Raw genomic sequence first — 22,087 nt, 5'->3', positions numbered from 1 at the left:
TGATTATATTACTCATATATCGCTCCCACAAATCATGGTTTTAGTTTAACAAATTTAAAGAAAACTTAATGTTTTTCTTGTCTTGTTTCTGTGTCCCTTTTTTATCATTTTTTAGAAATTCTTGCATGTCTGTAAACACAGCACAGGCAGAACTTGTCACGTCAAGTTTTTTTTTTTCCTCAGCAGCAATTTGTGGAGTTTGAGTTGCAGGCTGGATAGTTGATCTGTTGACAGCAGCTGCTGTAGAGTGAGTGAAGGCAAACTTTTAAACTAAGCACAATGTAAGGTTGACTTTCACTTTCACTGCACCGGATGTTCAACTGCTCTGTCTGTGCCCAGTGTACACTCTGTGTCCCGAGAGGTGCAATTAATAACCAAATGGAAAAATTAATAAAAAAATGGAAAAAAAAAATCAATGGTCTACGTGGCAACAGATGTTGAAGTCGTTGTGAGTCAACAAATGAATATGTGAGAAATGCAAGGTGAGGGCCTTTTAGCACTTTCAGGAAGAACCCTTTGGAAACCTTTTTTTCTGAGAGTGAACTAAAATATTAACACATGAATCATGTACAATAAATTACCATGATACATCTGTTTGTCACATCTATTGAACAGAGGTTATTACTGCTTGTCTGGGGCAGATTAACATAATAATTGTACTTATTTTTCTTGTCATATCGCTCTCATTTTGTGATGGAAATGTAATGCTTACGTCTGCTTTGTGCTGAACCGACAGAGCAATCTGTTCAGTGAAGGGCTGCCTCAAGGGCCCGGGCCAAGGCTTTATTTAGCTCGTTAAACAGCTGTCCCATTCAGATGGAGCACAACAGCGAGCAATACAAGAGATTTCTCTACACAGCCCCACATTTTCCACATGGCCAGACAGGAATCTGTCATCTTTCATGAATTCTTAGTCTTCCTTGTGTAACCCTTGTCAGTACATTTCTCTGTGTTAATGTTGCTGCACTAATTTAAGGGTGGACGCCAGACAGCTAGTGGTACTTATATAACTGAATGGTTTATCTGTTTACCAAAATCTCCATGGTAACTGTTTCTTTGTCTGAAAGGTCAAGAGGTGGTGTTCAAGTGCCTTGGAGAGGGAATACTTGAAAATGCATTCCAGGGATATAACGCCTGCATATTTGCCTATGGACAAACAGGTAACTGAAAATCCAGATGACATCTACACTGAGTTGCTCATTTTATTATTTTGCAAAATCCATTACACCATGCAGTCTTTGAAGCATTTATACATAATAAATTGCCTCTATTTTACTTAAGTCTTTAAGTATATTTGCAGGTTGTGTTGTATCCAGATGTATCTGTAGAAAGTTTAAAGAACAGGAAGACTTGCATTTCTAATCACACTGGTGAATCACTTAGCTCATATCCTCCCTTCACCCTCGATCAAATTAGCTCCTTTATCCGACGTCCTGTCTTAGAGGGAAACACTGGGAAAGGGGAGACTGCTTATGAAAAGTTATTTCAGTTGCCCTCCAGTCACCTGATGTATGAGGAAAAAAAGTTGTAAACAGCACATTAGTCATGATGGGAACTAGAGAGGCACATGGCATGTGGTTTGGCATTTCTTTCTAATGCTGCGTTCGCATGGAATCAGAGAGACAGCAGACGGACAACACTGTCTGTAGACGCGGGAAAAGCAAATAATCCAACAGAATGGCAGGATGGATAAAACAAAATATGCATAAAGATATGTTGTGCTGGTGGTGCCGTATTGTTTACAAAAATGTAATAAAATACATTAAATGAAATAAACTTGTATTTATTATTTGATGTAGTAGTTTGAGTTATGTCCAGTAAGTGTCCAGATCGCCTGTGTTTTCGCCTTGTGTGACAGAACTGCACAACACCCCGCTGTAAATTTCATCGTGAAGGAGGTTGAAGGAAGTGAACAGTAATGCTGTATACTGTGTCTGTTGTCGGTATGCTCTCCCGGCCTCACCTAATTTTATTGTCCTGCTTTCGCCCACTAAAATGTCCGGTTTACCGTCTTCCTGATTTCAGTTGAACACATTATAGAAAAAATGCAAATATAGCAATTTGCAAATTATTATTTGCAAAACGCAAATAATATAAGAGTGAATCTAGGTTTGGCTCCCAATTTTATTGGTGATGCTGTTTACAAACAGTAACAGACAATTCCTGCAATGCATACCTTTGATTTTTACTGGTATTAAAGCATGGCACTGTGAGGACTTCTGTATGGGACACAATCATGTATGACTCTACAATGTCCATCCAGGTTCAGGCAAGTCTTTTTCCATGATGGGAAACGGGGAGCAGCCAGGTTTAATCCCTCGACTCTGCTGCTCGCTGTTTGAGAGGGTCCACAAAGAGGAGAATGAGTCCCATACGTTTAAGGTGGAGGTGTCCTACATGGAGATCTACAACGAGAAGGTCCGTGACCTGCTCGATCCCAAAGGGTGAGTCTGATGTGTTGACTCTTTCTTCGACATAAGCACATGGGACCTGTATAACCCTTGCTGAATCTAATAAGCTTCTGACCCGGGGTGACATGGGCACAGTTGGTAACATAAACCGTGGTATAATTTTCTCATAGTCTCGTTTCACTCCAACTCCAGCACGAGCAGTGACCCCTGCGTCAGCTCCCACTCTGTTAGTTTGCATCTCTTTATAGCTCTGTTGTGTCTAGTAGCATGAATGAAGGACGGTGACACAATGATGCGAGTAGGAAGCTCAACCCAGTCATTTCCTGCATGACAGCGGCCAGCGTCTTCCTCTCACACTGCTGCATTCTTCGCCTCCATGGTGTGATGTGGGTTGGCAGACAGACTGCAGGGGAGAGCGAGCTGTGAAAGAGTGTGTTTCAGGGACATCTGTTAGTGAAGCTGGGAGCAGCAGAGCGGTCAGAGCAGCCTGTGAGCTGAGCCCCAGAGAGGGACAACACTGGAGAGCTCTGTGTGCTGCAGATGTCTGAAGATGCAGCCAGAGCCGATCCGATGGCAACTTCCTCTCGCTTATATAGCAAGCCTCGCACTCTCTTGATCTTCCCATCTATCTGTCTTTGTGATTTTAGAATTAAATGTTGGCTGAGGTATTGACACGTAGAGTCAAGTGTAAATAGGATCTATGGCCATGGTTTGTCTGGTAGATGCAGCCTCTTGTGTGCCGCAGTGGTCAATCACTGGAGTGCAAACAGGGAAACTGTTTTCTGCCAACCACAGTCCTTCTGTGGCTATGAGGAGGGATTCAGTGACTCTACTGATCTATAGGATTTCTTCTCAACAACTGACAGGCAGCCAGATGAAGATGAGTTTCAGTTACACACATCTAATGAAGTGCTTCCTCCATTATGATGAATTTGGGCACTGTAGATTAGTTTGAGTCAATTCCACTCACACTGTCTTATTGCCCCAAATGTATAAAGGAGTTACCAAATCTGTGGTTAAAAACACACTAGTTACGTCTTTATCCTTTATATGCCTCCACACAGGCCACATTGGACAAATTATGTTCTCGGGTTGTCCGCCTGCCTGTCCCGTTCTTATGAATGTGGTATATTAAGAACATCTTAAGGATTTTTTTTCTTTCAAATTTGACACAAACGTCCATTTGGACTCAACAATGAACTGATTCGATTTTGGTCGTCGAAGGTCAAATGTCATGTTCACTGTGACCTTGCATCTGGCTCATTCTTGTGAATGTGATATCTCAAGAACAACTTAAGGAAGTTTCTTCAAATTTGGTGCAAACATCTGCTTAAACTCAACAATGAACTGATTAGATTTTTGTGGTTGAAAATCAAAGCTCAGTGTGACTACACCAAACAGGTTTTTGGCCACAACTCTAGAATTCATATGCTAATTCTGACAAATTTTAACACAAATGTCTAATAGGATAAAATGATGCTTTGATGACATTTTATATTCATAGTGTCAAAGGTCAACTTCACTGTGACATCATGATGTTCTGCAAAAACACTTTTAAATGTGATAAGTCAGGAACAGAAGGGGAGACATTTGGTCAGATACTGAATTGGTGACACTAATTTCAGGTTTCCACCTTGAAACTGTGCTGTTTGTGGAGATCTTCTGTGCTGCTGGGAGCTAGATTTGTTTGAAGAATCCATGTTTTCATGGATGTAAACTGTAAGTGCAACTTGATTAGCTTGCAGAGGCAAACAATCCCAAGGCAGTTGTTGTAGTTGCAGTTGCTGTTTTTTTAAATGAAGTAATCAATGAAGCATTTGCGGCTGTTTTTAAAAAATGATGTCTTCTGTAGGAATCAGTGGATTTGGGAGAGCCACAGGAAAGCTGGGCAAGTGAGAGAGTATTTAGAGATTCTATAAGAATTTCTGACAGTATAAAATAACCAGCCTTGTCCTTTAAGACTTTCAGAAACATTTTATGTGCATAATTATTTTCATGTGTCGACTTGGCATTTATCTCCTGTCAATATTTTATTGTAGTTGTATCGCATGTTGATGAAGTGTTAATTATTTCAGTATTGTATTAGCACGCAAGTCATTATTTTTTAACAAAAAGTAAGTAATAACAAATGCAATATTTTGATAAGATATTTCTTAGAAGTTATTTTAAAATACAGTTGTTACCAGAAACCAATCACATGCTCTTTCTTATTTCCCAGAAACTAATTTGATTTACTTTTCTAAGAGGAGCTCATACAAGCATTTGAAAACCCTAAGGCATTTATTCACCATTTTTTATTCATTTCAAATAAGGACCGAAGGTCAAAGGAGATGTTTTTAGCTTCTGCAAAGACAGAATTGGTTGAGTTGCCATAAGTGCAAAGAAATGTTACAAGACAATGACTTCATAAAGAGAGGAATGTCAAATTAAATGTGCATTATAAAGACCTGGTCAAACCCTTTTTTCATGCTTTCTTCTCTCACACATGTCCCTAATTGGAAATGCTAAATGAAGTCAAAATGTGAAAAATAAAGTCAAACTTTCAATATAAGTGCCAGGCAGAAAAAAACAATCAAAATGTCAAGAATAAAGTCATTTCCTCTGATCCTTTAAACTGTTTCTCGTGGTTCAAAATCCTCTCTGAATTGCACACAGCTGTAACTATTGATACCCTTGTATCTGTTCATTCCAGATATTTCAGTTTGCATGAATGCAGCCACCTCTTCCCAGTTAGTGTGGTTTCTCCATTCGAGTAGACGCATTCTCCTCAATGTTGTAATATGTATTACCGCACTATATTTATGCACTAAAAGAGAAATTATTTACTTAATACTAAAACAGATTCTGAATGACATTTTTACTAAGTCACAACGCATTCTGTAGAGGCAGCCATATAAATCAGATGTTTGATTTATTCTCAAAATTTGATTTCAGTCTTGAAATGTCAAGTTCATTCTCACACTTATGACTCTGTTCTCAACAACATGACTTTATTCTTGAAAAGGTATTTCAACTTTATTCTCGAAATGCACAAAGAAAACAATCTTCTTGCAATTTTCTTTTCTTGTGCCTGCCACTTATACTGAAAGTCCAACTTTATTTTCGATATTTCAACTTAATTCTCAACATTTTTATTTTATTCTAAAAACACAAAATAAAAAAAAAACTAACTCTTCCATTTTGTGTTGCTTTCTGCAGGGGCCGACAGTCCCTGAAAGTTCGGGAACACAAAGTACTGGGCCCATACGTGGATGGTCTGTCTCAGCTGGCTGTGACGAGCTTTGAGGTGTGTCTTTCACCCTTCTGTCATCTCGCTGTGGCCACAGGCGCAGTTGAATCCACCCTGTATCAGTGACTACAGGCGTCATATTTCACATATACAGAGACATGATTTATAGCATCCAGCAGAAATGCCTTTATATCATATCCCCAGTTGTCAAGCCGCTGATTTACATTTGGAAGAATCATTTATTTCACATCCTCCCAAATGGAGAAACATATTCCTGATGTGGGATGTAGTCATGGGGTTTCTTGTAGTTTATATGCCAAGCATTGGCAGGGCCTTCCTTAATTAAGTTTAAACATCTCCACCCTGTTCCCCTGTGCTCTGCTCTGCCTGATATTAGTGCAGTGGTTTTCCCACCGCCTTGGCCCACCGCCTGCTTTGACCCAGCTAAATCACATGGCACTTTGCCATGTGTGAATACCGGCTGACCTCACTGTTATCACAATGATTCATGTGCAAGTGTTGCCTTCATCTGGTGAAATATGTTCATATTATGTCAAACTTTTCTCAAACATGTTTCTTTCATGACCTACCTTTCTATATTTTTAGGACATTGAGGTGTTAATGTCAGAGGGAAACAAATCTCGCACAGTTGCAGCCACCAACATGAATGAGGAGAGCAGTCGATCGCATGGCGTCTTCAGTATCATTGTCACACAAACGCTTTATGATCTGCAGTCTGGGGTCAGTATTTTTGTTTGTTTGTTTGTTTGTTTTTAGTTGTTTTTTGGTTGCTTTTTTTTGCATTTCACCACTTTCACAAAGATTTTTTTCTTTAATTTACAGAAACTAATTTGTTTTTATCCTATTTATCTCGTCATGGGTTCTGACTTGCTGTTTGCTCATGTTGTGATGGGAAACAGAATTCAGGGGAGAAAGTGAGCAAGATGAGTCTCGTTGACCTGGCAGGAAGTGAACGAGTGTCAAAGACTGGAGCCGCTGGAGAGAGACTCAAAGAGGGCAGCAATATTAACAAGTGGGTATATTTTTAAAGGAATAGAAATGTATAAAGTCCAATTAATCATTTGGCTTACACTGATAAGTGAAACTGATATTTTTGTGTGTGTGTGTGTGTGTGTGTTTGTGGTTATAGGTCTCTCACCACGTTGGGCTGTGTGATTTCTGCTCTGGCTGATCAGTCTGCAGGAAAGGGAAAGGCCAAATTTGTGCCGTACAGAGACTCAGTCCTCACCTGGCTACTGAAGGTTTGACCAACAAATTATCTTTAATATTATAATTATAAAGATGGATGAGGTAATATTGTGGTTGTTCAATATAATAATAATAATAGACTGAAAGGGAACATTTAGCGGCTGTTCTTTCTTACAACACGTTTTCTTGTCTCCAGGACAACCTTGGTGGCAATAGTAAGACAGCCATGATAGCCACAGTGAGTCCAGCGGCTGATAATTACGAGGAGACTCTGTCCACGCTACGCTATGCGGATAGAGCCAAGAGAATAGTCAACCATGCCGTGGTGAACGAAGACCCCAATGCTCGGATCATCAGGGAGCTCAGGGAAGAGGTGGAGAAGCTCAAAGTTCAACTCTCTCAGGCCGAGGTGAGAGGAGGGATTGGGCGGACCAAAGAGGCTCACAAATTGTGGATGTATTTTTGCCAGATTTGTCATAAATTACACGATGATCTAGACTGTACTGATGCTGATTTTCTTTCCCATTTATTCCCATCAGTCCTTAAAGGCTCCTGAGCTGAAGGAGAAACTGCAAGAGTCTGAGAAACTGATTGAGGAGATGACTGTCACCTGGGAGGAGAAACTAAGGAAGACAGAGGAGATTGCCACTGTATGCACCTCAGTCATACACAGAATCCAAAATATGAATCAGCATTTTTGTATGCACAGTCACACTGTTATTATCTTTGTTTTCAGGAGCGTCAGAGGCAGCTGGAGAGCATGGGCATCTCTCTGGAAACATCAGGGATCAAAGTTGGTGAAGACAAATGTTTCCTGGTTAATCTGAATGCTGATCCTGCCCTCAATGAGCTGCTGGTCTACTACCTGAAGGTAATACTGTTTTTACAATGTGATAATGCAACACTGGCAAGAAAACAAGTCACAGATACTACATTGCCTTCACTAACTTTGAGTTTTGCCATTAATACTTCAGTGTTGCCTTATTTGTAGGATTATGTGTCCCAGGTGACTACATTGGAAAAATAACATAAATAGTTAAATGCATTTATGAGGACTTTTTTTTACACTTTCCACTCTGTATTTAATTTATTTGTTTCTATAAACATGTCAGCCTGCATCTTTTCCACTGTTCCCCTTACATTTCAACATATGCCTACAATATACTCAAAGACTTCTAAAAGACTTAACTGACATCCTCTCAAATCTAAAGACAGAGTTTTTAGTCACAGGCTGTAAGATTTTGCAAAGATTTGGGATCATGTGGTGTTTGTAAGACAACAGCTAGATTCCTTTTGAGATTATTTCCCATCATGCTCCAGGTGGAAAATATTACGCCAACTCCCTTTGACAAGTACAACATATTTACATTTCCTTATGTGTCTGCCACCAGATATAACTCTAAAAAGATAAGATAAATGGCATCATATGTCAACAGTGTTTTTGTTAATTCGCAATCAATATAATCTAACAACTTGCTACCAGCAGTAAAAGAGAACAGACACTTTTTTTTTACATTGTTGTGCCTCCCTGTAGATGTTCATGACATGTGGAATTGCTTGAAAAGTCGTTTGGTGTAGGGTTGGTGTTAAGGAGCTCTTACAAAAGATGAATATATTGGCTACACTACGTGAGTGTCCCAATTTTGTTCTTATTCCAAGGATTCTTTAAAAGAATATTATGCTGATGTTAAGTATGCTGCTACAAGAAATGTATTTTTTTTTTTTTAGATTTGTAGAGTGAAGGCCATGGATGGATGGATGATGTTTTTCATGGCACATGCTTTAGCTTTTTGCCTTCAGTGGGTGGAAAAGTCACAAATCCAGAATACCTCGTAATAACTCAAGTTTGTACAGAAGCCAGAAAGTTCCCTTAATAACATCAATTTCAGGGATTAGTCACTGCCAAAAAAGCCAGTTAGTCACTTATTCACTCCCTGTTATTACAGCAAATTGTTAACAACACAGACTCATTACCTTGGTAATATTTACTGTAGACTGAGGCCTTGAAACACAGCACGTATGGTGCAGTGATCCAGATGACGCTGTGAGAGCAGAGAGGAGTCCAGTCAGAGTAGCTCTGGACTTTGCAAAGTGGAGCAACCAACCAGCTAGCTGGACCTGTAAGAGCAGAGGCATGTGAGAAAGCAGCGTGTGGCGCACTGAACAACAGGCCTTTGTCTGGCTTCTGCAGACCAGCCTGGCATATCAGTGTGGAATGACTATAGTGATGTGAAATGGGTTAGTTCGCTGCAGGGTAGGACATCCTCCAGAAGCTGGGATGTTTGTTTAACAACGCCCACTCGGCAATGAGAGACACAAGTTTTTTCACTTAGGTCTGGGTATGATTTGGTTCTATTCTTGAATTTGAAGTTTTATTTTTTGCAAATGTCAAAACGTTTGTGCAAATTGGTTCAATAAACAACATTTGCTGGAAAGTTGGAACAGGATGTTGGGTGTAATTATTTTCAGATCTGTGATTATAGTTTCCTTAATCTGTCCTCCACCTGTGTGTAGGAGCACACGCGTGTGGGCGCAGACACGTCTCAGGACATTCAGCTCTTTGGGATCGGCATCCAGCCGGAGCACTGCGTCCTGGAGATGTGCCCGGATGGTGATGTCACCCTGATGCCCATAGGGAATGCCAGGTGAGCTACTATACAACTACCACCAACATACTCGCTGTCTGTCTCTCTGTGTGTCCCTCTGTTGTCTCTCTCCTTCATGGATGACTGGACCTCAGTGTTTCACATGACCTCACTGTACAGGAATCTATGATCTGAGCTCCTCGCTTTGATATCAGAGCCATGTCTCCCTCCCACTACAAAAGGATTGTTCCCTCTCAGTTAGTTTTCCTTGTTTGAAGATGAAGATTATAACGCTGTCTGACATCTTCATTATTTGAATTCATTTATTGTTCTTCAGGACCTGTGTGAATGGAACAATGATTGATTCCTTGGTGCACCTGTGGCATGGAGATCGAATCTTGTGGGGCAACAATCACTTCTTCAGGTATAAGACTTGTCGTATTGTGGCCACAATTAAACGTGTAAAGAATTATTCAATTGAAACTGATTAGAAGTTGTTGCTCTGTAGGATTAACCTGCCGAAGCGAAAGCGGCGGGACCGTTTAAAGGAGCTGGAGAGAGCGTCTCCCAGAGAGAGCTTCATCGAGGCAGATGTGGAGACCGCCAGTGAAGCATCATCTGAGCAGGACTACAGCTATGAGTTCGCCCAGATGGAGGTCATAATGAAGACTCTTGGGAACAATGGTAGGATTAGGATAGTCTGTATTATGCAATCTACACGATCCTTTAGGCTTTCAGGCCACAGCTGTACACAGTATATATTCCACTCAGGTTTCTGAACCTTCAGCTTGTTCCAGCTACTCAGACCAAAAATATCATAACATAAACCGTTACTGTAAAACAATACTCTGCTTGGAGTGTATCTTCTTATCTTGAATATGGAAAAGCACAATTCTAGCGTTAACTAAAAGCAGCTGAATATTTGCAGTTGTTGCTTTCCTTAAAATGTCTGAAAATTATGAAAAATTGACATCACAGTTTTCCAGAACTCGACACCTTCAACTTGCTTGTTTTGCATAATCAAAGGTCCAAGTCTCACAGATATTCGATTTGCAATAAAGATCAACAATGACACAAAACAGAAAGAAGCACCAAACCTGAGTGTTTCGGAAGACAGGCACAAAATTTACAATATACTTACATGTATTTGCAAATATTATATTATTATATTATTATCCACCAAAACAGAATGGACTATAAACTATTACTACCTGACATAAGACTTGCGTCTTGTGGAATAAGATCATTTTGGGTTACCTTAGTGAAAAATCATGATAGAAACTGCATATTAAGACACTTACTGTATTACTTATCAGCTGTGGGGGTTGCCTTTTTGGTTGTTTTATTGACCTGTTCCTTTACTGAAGAGGCTCTAGTACTTCTGCTCCTGTTGTTTGTAATCAAGACTTGTATACTGGGTTTTGAAATGTGCTGTTTCTCATGTGTGTAGACCCGATGCAGAATGTGGTCCAGGTGCTGGAGAAGCAGTACCTGGAGGAGAAGCGGACGGCTCTGGAGGAGCAGAGGGTGATGTATGAACGAGAGCTAGAGTCGCTACGCCAACAGCTATCTCCAGAGAAAATGCCCCAACACCACCGCAGCAGCAGCGAGCGCCTTACGTTCCCGACGCACACGCCACACGGCAAACTGAGGCTGTGGACGGAGGAGCGGTCAGTGGAATGCACTCACACGCCCTCTCATAAAAACAACTGTTCACTGCAGGGAGGCAGGACTCATGACTGAAAAGCTGAAATATGAAGTCATTTTCCGTGTTTTTTTCCTTCACTTTTTGCAGTTGCATGAAATGATCCCAATATTCGCCTTATTAGATTTACACTGTTACATGGACCTGAAGAAGCCAAATACAGTTTTTAAAGCCTGGAGTCAGTCAAGAGTTGGAGTTGTCTTACTGGGATTTTATTGATGTTGAATCACTCTGAGTCAGTCAGTTGCTGCAGTTTTATCTGTGAGGCATGTTGCTGTCAAGTTCCTCCTCACCTTGAAGGTCACGTGTGTAGGATTTAGGGGATCTATTGGCAGAAATCTTAATTCATGGCTATATTTTCTTTAGTTTATCATTAACTGAAAATAAGAACTGTTATGTTTTCGTTACCTTAGAATAAGCCGTTTATATTTACAGAGCGGGTCCTCCTCCATGGATTAGCCGTGTTGTTCATCATTTTGTTTTTACAGTGGCCAGAACTGACAAATCAAACACTGGCTTTAGACAATGCAAATAGCAATTTTGCATTGGCCACCTTAGTACAAGATTGGCACAAGGGAGAAGTTTCAGTTAGTTGCAATCTGTAACCTCATCGCTAGATGCCGCTAAATACACTGGATCTTTAAAAATATACTATTCAGTTTTTACCGAAAAAACTATGTATAGACTCAAACAAAAGTCATCCTTCTCAATGATCACTTAAGTCTGAATGGAAGTGTGTAGCCATGTATTTATATGCAGAGATTGTGCCCTCTTATTTCATTTTGTGAGGTCAGGACTGTATATAAAGGCAGCAGTCAAATGCCAGCTACGCAAATTGCAGACACAGTGCAGAAGGAGAAAAAAAACAAACGTGTTGAGGCGAAACGCCAGGTGGACAAAGCTTTTCCAAATCAAGAGTGAATCTGGGATTGGTTTTCACTTTCATTTTGCCAGCTCATGCTGTTTACAAGCAGTAAAGGCAAATCCTGCATAGTATACATTTGAAGATGCTATCTGGAATGAAGTAAAGTTACTTTTTTTAAACCCTTTATTCACCATTGAGTGTATACATATAACCAAATACAAAGTCAACAAAGTGATGATATTGGATTCAATATTGGATAAAAGTAAGAAAAGCAAAAACAATAATGAACATAAAGATACTTCAAAAGAAAAAGAAAAAAGAATAAAAACAAACAAAAGACAATGAAAACAAACAAATAAACAAATAGAGCATTGAGTGTTTGAGTTTAGTTATATTTCATATAAGAGCTTTGCAGCATGGGTTTGGTTTGGTGTTATTAATTCCTTCTGGTCATGTCTGGTCATGTTTTTTGTTTTTTTTAAACTCTCTTCTCTTCCTTTCCTGATTTCCTCCTTTTCATTTCCTTCCCCTCCCTTCGTTTCCCCAGAAACACAGTTGTGTTTACATTTAAGTAAAGTTACTTGTCGTCTTCCTGATATGTAACAGTCACTCCTGCTAAAGGCCTCATTTAAATTATGGTTTAGTGAAGGGATGCAGAATTGTGTCTCAACACTACTACAACACCAAAATTTCCCTGACACATTGACAACATGTTGGCGTGTACTATGCTGGATTTGGCCTCATCATCCTTACATAACATAGAGGCACCAGGCCCCTCTGCACACCATTGTAGCTTCAGTAATAGCTAGTTAGCTTTAGCCGTTTTTCTCTGACCTGACTCAGTTTTTACTGGTGTTTCTTTGAAACTCTGGCCACTGTGGTTTGATAGTCAGATCTGAGGCTTGGGAGATGGGAGGCTTTTACTAAAACTTAAACATCACATTTTTTTCAAGTCAAAGTTCAGTCAGTCAGTAACTACCCTCTCAACTCTGTGTATGTTTTGCATCAGCTGTTTCTGTCAGTGAGAATGGTGTGTGTAGTTATGTCCAGACAGAGAGTATATAACAGGTGGCAGGTCTTCATCTTCATGAATGAATGATCTCTGTGTTCTGTTGTCTCTCTTTCGCTGTGTGTGTGTGTGTGTGTGTGTGTGTGTGTGTGTGTGTGTGCGTGCGTGCGTGCGTGCGTGCGTGCGTGCGTGCGTGTGTGCGCGTGTCAGGGATGAGCTTTTCCGTCAGAGCCTGTCTCGACTCAGGGAGCAGGTCGTGAAAGCCAACACTTTGGTGCGAGAAGCCAACTTTTTGGCTGAGGAGATGAACAAACTGACTGACTATCAGGTCACCCTTCAGATTCCTGCAGCCAACCTCAGCGCCAACCGCAAGGTCAGACCTCTGAACCCCCCTGCAATCACACACCACCACCAACACATGATCTCACTATAGAGGATACGGTACCTCACTGATACAGATTTTATTGACATCTGTTCATGAGTAAATATCTACTGAAAAATAAGAAGTGTCCAAATCTCTTCGCCTGTTTTTATATAGCGTGGAACGATAGTGAGTGAGCCGGCTATTCAGGTGCGGAGAAAAGGGAGGGGGACCCAAGTGTGGACCATTGAGAAGCTGGAAAACAAACTGGTGGATATGAGAGACCACTACAGGGACTGGAAGGAAGGCACAGAGGAGATGGTAAGAAATAGAGGAACGGAAACAGGAAAGGATTAGAAAAATACAAGATTTTAAAAAATCATTTCTTTAAATGTTCCTTTTATTTCAGCATAACAAGGCAAACAGTAAACACTGTGACCCGTTCTATGAGGCGCAAGAGAACCACAACCTAATAGGAGTAGCCAACATTTTTCTGGAGTGCCTTTTCCATGATGTCAAACTTCAATATGCTGTCCCCATCATCAGTCAGCAGGGAGAGGTAAGGGAACGCCAACATGGTGCAGCATTTTGTTATACTTATTACATTAGGTCCATATGAAACAATGATGTGCATATATTAAAAATTAGACATGTTGGGGAAACTTTTTTAACGTTGGAGATGATGTCTTTCTGCCCTGTGTTACAGGTCGCAGGCAGGTTGCACATTGAGCTGATGAGAGTGAGTGGAGTCGTACCGGAGCGCCTGTCTGGGGGAGACGACTCGTCAGAGAACTCCAGTGAGAGTAGCTGCTATGAGGTGATGGACACCAACGGGGAGATTGTCCACATGGCCAAGAGGCTCACCTGCAGGGTAAAGCCATGTCAGAGTCACTGGATTTTGACTAAAGGTCTATTTGAACAGGACTATTATTACCAGGGGACCTCATGTGATTTAGAAATGACCACCCACGTCTGTGTTTTGTGCAGCTCATTCTTACGGTATAATAAGTAAAGTCTAAGTAAAGTCTGTATTTTACTCAAATGCTCTGACACTGTGTCGCATGTCATCCATCTCGTTATCTATTTCAAAATGTCACTCTACTGATGGATTTGAGTTTGCTCTTTCTGCCAATGGGTCTTCGTGCTGTGTGGCGAGATTAGCCCCCTGCACTCAAAATGCTGTCAAAACTTTTATTTATAATTGCCAACAAAGCTTCCATAGTTCACGACCAAGGAAAAGACAGAAAAGAGGTGTGAAGAAAACCAAAAACCTGAATATCACCCCAAATCACAGTGATTTGGGGTACAGTTACGGGATTACAGTTACGGGATTATTGGGGTGGAATTTTACCTGACAAATTTCAGAAATGGCAAATGACCTCTGCAATTATTACAAAATACCAAAGGTCCCCAGAGAATTGTAGCCCCAAGTGAATAGATTTTAGTGTAGATATTTTAAAATTTTAAGAGGTCTGTTTAACTCTTTTTCTGGCTTGTTTTTTATTGCTGCCAGACAAACTGATGGTTGTTGCAGCACAAAAACGCTCAGTCACATCTTGTCTATTTGTGTCTTTGCTGCAGGTGCGGATCAGGGAGGCCACAGGTCTGCCACTCAACCTGTCCAACTTTGTCTTCTGTCAGTACACCTTCTGGGAGCATGGTGAGCCCACTGTGGCCCCTCCCATGGTAAGCCCAGACAGACCCTCCCCCAGAAGCCCAGATGCCCAGTTCACTGTCCAGTTTGATCACTGCAAGGTGCGTGAAAATAAGCTGCTTGATGTTTTAACTTGAGGTTGTTAATGTCTTACCTTGAAGCATTGAAAATTTTAATATCTGCACCATATGTTAACTTTTATTGTCACATCAATTCCACTCCAAACGTCTTGTCTTTGTGCAGGACTACGTTGTGCATGTGACGGATGAGTTTTTGGAGTTTATATCAGATGGAGCATTGGCCATAGAGGTGTGGGGTCACCGCTGTGCTGGGAATGGACGTTCACTCTGGGAGTTGGATGCACTAGAGGCCAAAACCCAGACGCTCCGCGACAGGTATCATATGTTGCGCACAGACTCACACACACAAACACACACAAAAATTTCACGTCTTACTAATCTTGGCTGTTGTGTGCTCTAGGTGGAGTGAGGTGTCTCGCAGGATTGAGCTGGTGATTTCCATCCAGGAGCTGAATGAGCAGGGAGAGTACTCATCTGTAGAGCTGCATCCTGGAAAAGACATCAGCACAGGAGGAGTCTTCCAACTGCGACAGGTCAGAGAAAAACTATGAGCAAGTTTCCCTTTGGGTCAGACTGGCTGCCCTGCCTCAAACACACATTTATCTTAATGAATTTTGTAATTATAAACAGCCATGTATGCATGCTATACTTAGAGAGTCCTGGCAGCATCGCTCTGATGTTTTATTATGGGGATTTGTCCAAGCAGGGTCACTCCAGGAGGCTGCAGGTGTGTGTGAAGCCGGTCCAAAACTCAGGCACTCTGCCTCTGCTGGTGGAGGCTGTGCTGTCTGTCTCTATCGGCTGTGTGTCTGCTCGCTCCACCAAACTACAGAGACCACTCGACAGCTACCAGGTCTGTGAAACAATGATAGACATTCTTGCTGTTAGTCACATGAAGTTGAGACTATGAAACTATTCTGTCAACAAAAATTGGATGATGATTTGTATGTATTTGATTCTGCTTTCTGGGAACAGTATGCCTGTTTCATGCCAGTGATATACAATATTATGCTGATTCAGCCAAAGTATGTTTAGTCTGTCTCTGGTTGCGTGCTTTGACTGGTTCATCTGGGAAGCTGGCAGTGAGTCGAAAGAAGGCCAAGGAATGTACAAACTCATTAGTGTCCTGTTTGTTCTGTTAACATGCACTGATGTGCCCTGATGATGAAAGGAAGCGATAATGTGATGAGCTCCTTTTTGTTTTCCACATTCAGAATCATAGTTATTAGCTGCATTTGATGGCATTCATTAATTAAAAGCATAAAACCATGGATGTAAATTATTCGTTCATTTCTCAGGTGGTCACCAACTTTGTCAGACATTGATACTCAGTTGAATTTAGCTTGTGACTTTGGGTTACCAAAGTTCAATGTCAGGACGACGTCTAATGCCAATGTCAGTTTGGTGTAGAATACAAACAGACGATGACATTTTATAGGTATTAAGTTGTGTTGTTAAGTAACCAAAATATAGTATCCTCCAAACGTCTCATGCCAGTATCATATTGATGTACAATAATGTTATATAATCATAAGGTACCTAGAACAAAACCCAAAATTTGCAAAATACAATAATGTAACGTCATTAGACATTTTAAATATCATCAACCCAAGTTTCATTTCAACCAAAATGTAACGTCTCTCCAGCTTAAGAGTCCAATGTCTTTCTGACGTCATGTTGACATCTGGTGCCAGCTGGGATCACTAATACCCCTTTTCCACCAACATTGCACAGGTACCATTCCGGTTTGAGCACCTAATTTTGAAGCATTTGAAGCATTTCGACCAAATGTGAGGTGGCTCAAAACCGAAGAAGTTGGTTCCCATCTGAAACCAAAAAACAGCAGGTTTTTCAAAATCAGTGGGCATGTCATACTCTAAAGTTTGAAAAGAAATGATGGAGAAGGTAGTAATTGAGAGGTTAAGGGACGAATCATTGGAAATAAAGAGTCTGCAGTGGTCTTATTTATAGTTGGACCATGCTTATTTTCTGTATAAAAACAAATGTCTATAATAATAGAGTTCCCAAGTTCATGGAAAATGTGGAAAAGTCATGAAATGTCACATTTTCCATCCCTTGAGGGGCCATGGAATTAGTAAAAAACAATCAATGAAAGTTTTGTAAAAGTCACACATTTTTGTTGTGTGTAATGAAATTGTTACAACGATATATCACAGATAACCTTCCACATAATGTAACATTCTGTCAAATTAATTTTCTGTAGCTGTCGACTTAACATGGCTCTGATATACAGTAGGTCGATAAGAATCAACGTTATGTTAACCATCACTTCCGTTTCTTTTTCTCCTCGCATTCTGTCTCTCCCAAATAGCAGCGAGCTGAAATTATGTTTAAATTGAGTTTGAATCTGATATGTTAAAAAAAATTCCAGGCATGTGGGGCAAGAAAAAGAGATGATTGAAGGTCATGAAAAGTCATGGAAAAGTTTAGAAACTGTGGCCATAAAAATGTGAGAGTAATCAATGCGATTCACCATCTTGCTGCCTCTGTTTACTTCTGTTATGCGTTGTGCAACACCCTGCATTGAGGACACATCCTTGATTGCAATGGCTCCTCTCAAAAGTGGTTGAAACACAGGCTGGTTTGCTAAATAGCATTAAGGTTCCAAGAATCCTGAATGGGTTCAAGAACCAGCTAATTTAGTGGAAAAGAGGCATGACATTCCTAGAAAGTTACATGAGCAGTGAATGGTTTGCTATGAGCTGTCATGTCAGGGCCTTTTTCTGGTTCCAAACATTTGACTGAATGTGTTCTCTCCTGCCAGAGAGAGGAGGAAGACGATATGGATAGTTATCAGGTACCCTCTCAGTCTCCTCCTGCTGCTGCTCCCCCTGTAGCTCACTCTGCAGCATGAAGGAAAACCAACCTCATCGTGTGATTGCGACTAGGCCTGTTGCTGAGGGCATGTGAGGCAGGAGGCAGAGGGCTGTGCCAACTAAACGAGTGCTTTATTAAAAAGCAGCTGCACATGTGGATGATTTCTGTCGCTGTAATTATCAATCACACCAACCGTTCTTTGGCAGCCCTGTATGCAAAATACAGTTCCGCCCATGGCTGAGCTCCCAGCCAGCAGCCTGTCTGCCAGGGATCCTGTCCCGCTCTCTTTCGCATTCCCCCGCCAGCAGTGGTGGATGAAGTACCTAAAAGCCATACTTGTGTAAAAGTACAGATATCTACTTTGTTAGATGTTAAAGTCACAATTTGAATACTAATTAAGTATCAGTCTTAAAGTATCTGATATTTACTTTACTTATGAGTATAAAAAGTATTTCTATGATTTTAAATGCAATTACGTTTTGAAAATAAAAGTGTAAGTACAGGCTGGTAATAAAAAAGCAAGCGTTCAGAATTTTGAGAATTATGATTTTTATTTTTACGTAACATACACCACCTTAATATATAACATACACAAACTTAGAAATATCGCGTAAATTACACTTGAAGAAAAGCTGTTTTTTCCTCACAACTTTAAAGATTTAAACAACAAAATCCATTTTTTCTTCTCCTCCATCCCTTCTTCCATCTGTCTGTCCCTCCCTCTTTTCTTCCTCCCTTTCTTCCCTATTTTGTAGTAAGTAAAAAAAGCTTACGGGAAATGTATTGGAGTAAAAGTATGCATTTTATTCAGAAAATGCAGTGAAGTAAAAATGAAAGTTGAGAGAAATGTAAATCCAGGCTTATTATTATTGTTATTATTATTATACTTATTATTAGTATTTTTATTTAGTTATTTTGTATCAGTCATCACAATCTGTAAAGTAACTAAAACTATCAAATAGATTTAGTGAAGTAAAAGTACAATATTTGCTTCTAAGATGGAGTGTAGAAGTATTAAGTGGCATAAAATGGAAATAATCCAAAAGTACAAGTATCTCAAAATTAATTTAAGTACAATACTTAAGTAAATGTACTTAGTTGCTTTCCACCACTGCCCTCAGGTTGCTGCACACTAATGCTGCTGTTTGCTTGTCACGACTGAAGAGCTGCAGGAATAACAATCCTCACTGATTCACTTGCATGGCTGCATGGTTTACAGTAATTTGCATGGTGAAGTGTGCTGACGTCACAGGCGTAATACGTTTGGCTTTGAGGTCTTGTTGGTTACTGTGGACGTTGTGGTTCCTTCATAGAGTGATCTGCTGTACATCCAGGTAGGACTTAGGGTGGCTGTGGCTGTGGTGTGCGCATGGTGTGTGTGTGTGTGTGTGTGTGTGTGTGTGTGTGTGGGTGCAGTGGGGTGTGTGTGAATGCATTTGTGTGAGTTGCAAAGGGGTTAAAAGGAGGTTTTGTATGTGTGTGTGTGTGTGTGTGTGTGTGTGTGTGTGTGTGTGTGTGTGTGTGTTTTGAGAATTTGGCCATTATCGTTGTTCAGCCAAAAATGCAACTTGGGACCTTGGACTTTAAATTAGCTTTCACTTGACTTGGCTGGTGGGTATGTTAAGGAGCAGTTATGGTACTCCCTCAGACAAATCAGCCCTGTGTACCCTCACCTCGCCCAGCTACCTTGGCACTGCGCCCTGCAGCAGATCCTCTGTCTTACTGAGCCAGCTGGCACTGATTCTGCTCTTTGCCTGTTTCCAGGAGGAAGATCTCAACTGTGTCCGAGAGCGTTGGTCCGAGGCCCTGATCAAACGTCGGGAGTACCTTGATGAACAAATCAAGAAAATCATCAACAAACACGGTTAGTCTTAGGCCCTGTGTTACAGCTGCCACTGGCCTGAAGGACCTGTGGTGTGTGTTTTTTGTCCTTGTGTTGTGATTGTACCTTTCTCCTCATTCATATTATCCAGAGAAGTCAGAGGAGGATGTTGAGCGTGAGGCACGGCTGGTGGAGCAGTGGGTTGGCCTGACTGAAGAGAGAAATGCAGTGCTGGTACCTGCACCTGGCAGTGGCATCCCTGGAGCTCCTGCAGACTGGTAAAAACACAAGCACACTCCTGTGCACTTGTCTGACTCTCTTCAATTGCAGTGTCTGTTTTTTAGGGGGGTTTTTTTACCATTAACCTCATATTCAACTCCTTGTAGGACCCCACCTGCAGGAATGGAAGCTCACATCCCAGTGCTCTTCCTGGATTTAAATGGTAAGGTTGACACATCCTCTATATCATCTGACATGTTGCAGCCTCCCTCCAGTCATGTGCAAACACTCTCTGTCTTTCCTGCCACCAGCTGATAATCTGACAGTAAATGAGCAGCTGACCGGCCCACATGCTGCAGGCGTTAACTCTATCCTGCCAAAGGAGCATGGGAGCCAATTCTTCTATCTGCCCATCATCAGGCACAGTGATGAGGAGGTAAGAGATGGGTTTAACTTTACTGCCTCCCTGTGGCCATCAAAGGAAACTCCAGGAAACCTACAAAAGTTCAGATGCAAGTGTAGTTTCAGAGATTGTGATTTAAAGCTGAGTGACACTAAATTTATATGCACAAAATATTCTTGTTTTTGCCCTTTCTCTGATGAGACAATAGTTCTACTAAGCAGTTTACATAACTAAAAAAATGAATATTCAACTAATAATCCTGTTTACATGCAGCCATTTGATTAGCCTGGCCTAACATGAGGTTTATTATGTCAAAATATAGAAAAGTGAAATGCTTGTGTCATTTTGCTTGTAATGTATCAAAATACAATTTTTTTTTTCCACCCGTTATGGACCTGTTCGTCCTCACAAACACAGTGTCACCTTTATTCCTTCAGAGACTGTCTAAAAAGGTTTTACAATGTTTGTGAATATCCAAAAACCTGTTCATATTTAATTGTTTCGTAATGTTAAAAGTAGGTGTGTTTCGTTTCAACCAGAATTATGGGCTTTTCTTTAGGACATGCATCTCCACCACAGCCTTGGAAGCGCTTGGCTAGTTGGTTTGTGTACAGCGCGTCCATGACAGTGCACAGCGTAGACCATAAAAAGGCATGAGGCCGTGTGTTGCAAACTGTGGTAAAAACCCCAGTAGAGATGCATATTCTGAATTACACAGTCATGTAATTACACGGCATCATTCATGGAAACAGGGATTAAACAGAAAAGTTTTTTTCTTTGATATTTTGCAGCAGGTTCAACCATGCAGTAATAACCACCCTCTTTAAGGTGCTTAAGTGCTGTGAGATGGTCATTTTCCTGCTTATTAGCTAACTGCTGCAGACCCAAAGCTGCAGCCCGCCTACATGACTGTGATCAATGTTTCTGTGTGTGCAGTCACAGCTAACTGGAGCTCCGTTAATACAACACAACTTTTCTGATTCACCAGGTGTCTGCAGTGTGCTCCTGGGACTCATCCATCCATGACTCTGTGCACCTCAACCGCATCACATCTCCAAACGAACGCATTTACCTGATCATCAAAGCCACAGTGCAGCTCAGCCACCCCGCCTCCATGGAGCTGGTGCTCCGCAAGAGGATCGCTGTCAACATCTACAACAAACAGGTTAATACAAGAGGGATCAGAGTTAATCAGAGAGGGTCAGCTCACTGTAGTGGTAGGTGTTAGCAGCAATGGATTGTGTTTTACTGATTGACATTTTGTTTCCTACAGAGTTTCACTCAGAGTCTCAAGAGAAGAATGTCCTTAAAGAACACGCTTTATTCCTGTGGTGTGACTTATGAAATCGTCTCCAACATACCAAAGGTTAAACCTGTTCATCCTGTATCTAGCTGCTTTCCAGATGTGCGATAAATAGCTAGTTGTGTTAATCATCATCAGCCTTTTTTACATTTCTTCTCTTCTCTGTTCAGGCCTCAGAGGAGCCAGAGGAAAGGGAAACCTTGGCCCTCATGGCTGCTCGTGGCGACAGCGAGGAGACTCAGGATGGAGAAACCTACATAGAAAAGTACACACGGGGAGTTCTGGAAGTGGAGAATATCCTCAGTCTGGAGAGGCTACGACAGGTATTTTACACGGCAGAGTTCTGGCATACCAAAACACAAACAATCTGATTGGGGATCGTGTCAAGATGCAC

The 22,087-nt window shown here is 41.0% G+C and overlaps 1 protein-coding gene across 8 annotated transcripts in view; it reads left to right on the top strand.

The window, feature by feature from the left end:
* Positions 1 to 22,087, top strand: part of kif13a (kinesin family member 13A) — a 47,103-nt gene that overhangs the window by 17,664 nt on the left and 7,352 nt on the right. For 7 of the 8 annotated variants that reach the window (XM_042489615.1, XM_042489617.1, XM_042489614.1 and 4 more), the window contains exons 5-33: positions 1,068 to 1,160; positions 2,264 to 2,444; positions 5,610 to 5,697; positions 6,247 to 6,381; positions 6,561 to 6,673; positions 6,791 to 6,902; positions 7,046 to 7,258; positions 7,389 to 7,499; positions 7,586 to 7,720; positions 9,364 to 9,494; positions 9,772 to 9,858; positions 9,943 to 10,118; positions 10,885 to 11,104; positions 13,224 to 13,386; positions 13,552 to 13,695; positions 13,784 to 13,933; positions 14,081 to 14,245; positions 14,956 to 15,129; positions 15,272 to 15,423; positions 15,509 to 15,641; positions 15,815 to 15,961; positions 17,894 to 17,926; positions 19,711 to 19,810; positions 19,920 to 20,046; positions 20,155 to 20,210; positions 20,299 to 20,423; positions 21,379 to 21,555; positions 21,664 to 21,756; positions 21,864 to 22,016. In XM_042489615.1, coding sequence (XP_042345549.1) covers positions 1,068 to 1,160; positions 2,264 to 2,444; positions 5,610 to 5,697; positions 6,247 to 6,381; positions 6,561 to 6,673; positions 6,791 to 6,902; positions 7,046 to 7,258; positions 7,389 to 7,499; positions 7,586 to 7,720; positions 9,364 to 9,494; positions 9,772 to 9,858; positions 9,943 to 10,118; positions 10,885 to 11,104; positions 13,224 to 13,386; positions 13,552 to 13,695; positions 13,784 to 13,933; positions 14,081 to 14,245; positions 14,956 to 15,129; positions 15,272 to 15,423; positions 15,509 to 15,641; positions 15,815 to 15,961; positions 17,894 to 17,926; positions 19,711 to 19,810; positions 19,920 to 20,046; positions 20,155 to 20,210; positions 20,299 to 20,423; positions 21,379 to 21,555; positions 21,664 to 21,756; positions 21,864 to 22,016 — 3,887 coding nt within the window. The remainder of the gene's footprint in view (positions 1 to 1,067; positions 1,161 to 2,263; positions 2,445 to 5,609; positions 5,698 to 6,246; positions 6,382 to 6,560; positions 6,674 to 6,790; positions 6,903 to 7,045; positions 7,259 to 7,388; positions 7,500 to 7,585; positions 7,721 to 9,363; positions 9,495 to 9,771; positions 9,859 to 9,942; positions 10,119 to 10,884; positions 11,105 to 13,223; positions 13,387 to 13,551; positions 13,696 to 13,783; positions 13,934 to 14,080; positions 14,246 to 14,955; positions 15,130 to 15,271; positions 15,424 to 15,508; positions 15,642 to 15,814; positions 15,962 to 17,893; positions 17,927 to 19,710; positions 19,811 to 19,919; positions 20,047 to 20,154; positions 20,211 to 20,298; positions 20,424 to 21,378; positions 21,556 to 21,663; positions 21,757 to 21,863; positions 22,017 to 22,087) is intronic. The other variant, XM_042489616.1, reaches the window with a different exon arrangement.

The sequence above is a fragment of the Plectropomus leopardus genome, chromosome 7, assembly GCF_008729295.1.
Source record: "Plectropomus leopardus isolate mb chromosome 7, YSFRI_Pleo_2.0, whole genome shotgun sequence".
Classification (NCBI taxonomy): domain Eukaryota; kingdom Metazoa; phylum Chordata; class Actinopteri; order Perciformes; family Serranidae; genus Plectropomus; species Plectropomus leopardus.
The sequence above is the reverse complement of the archived record's forward strand: the minus strand, read 5'-3'. Positions and strand labels throughout refer to the sequence as shown.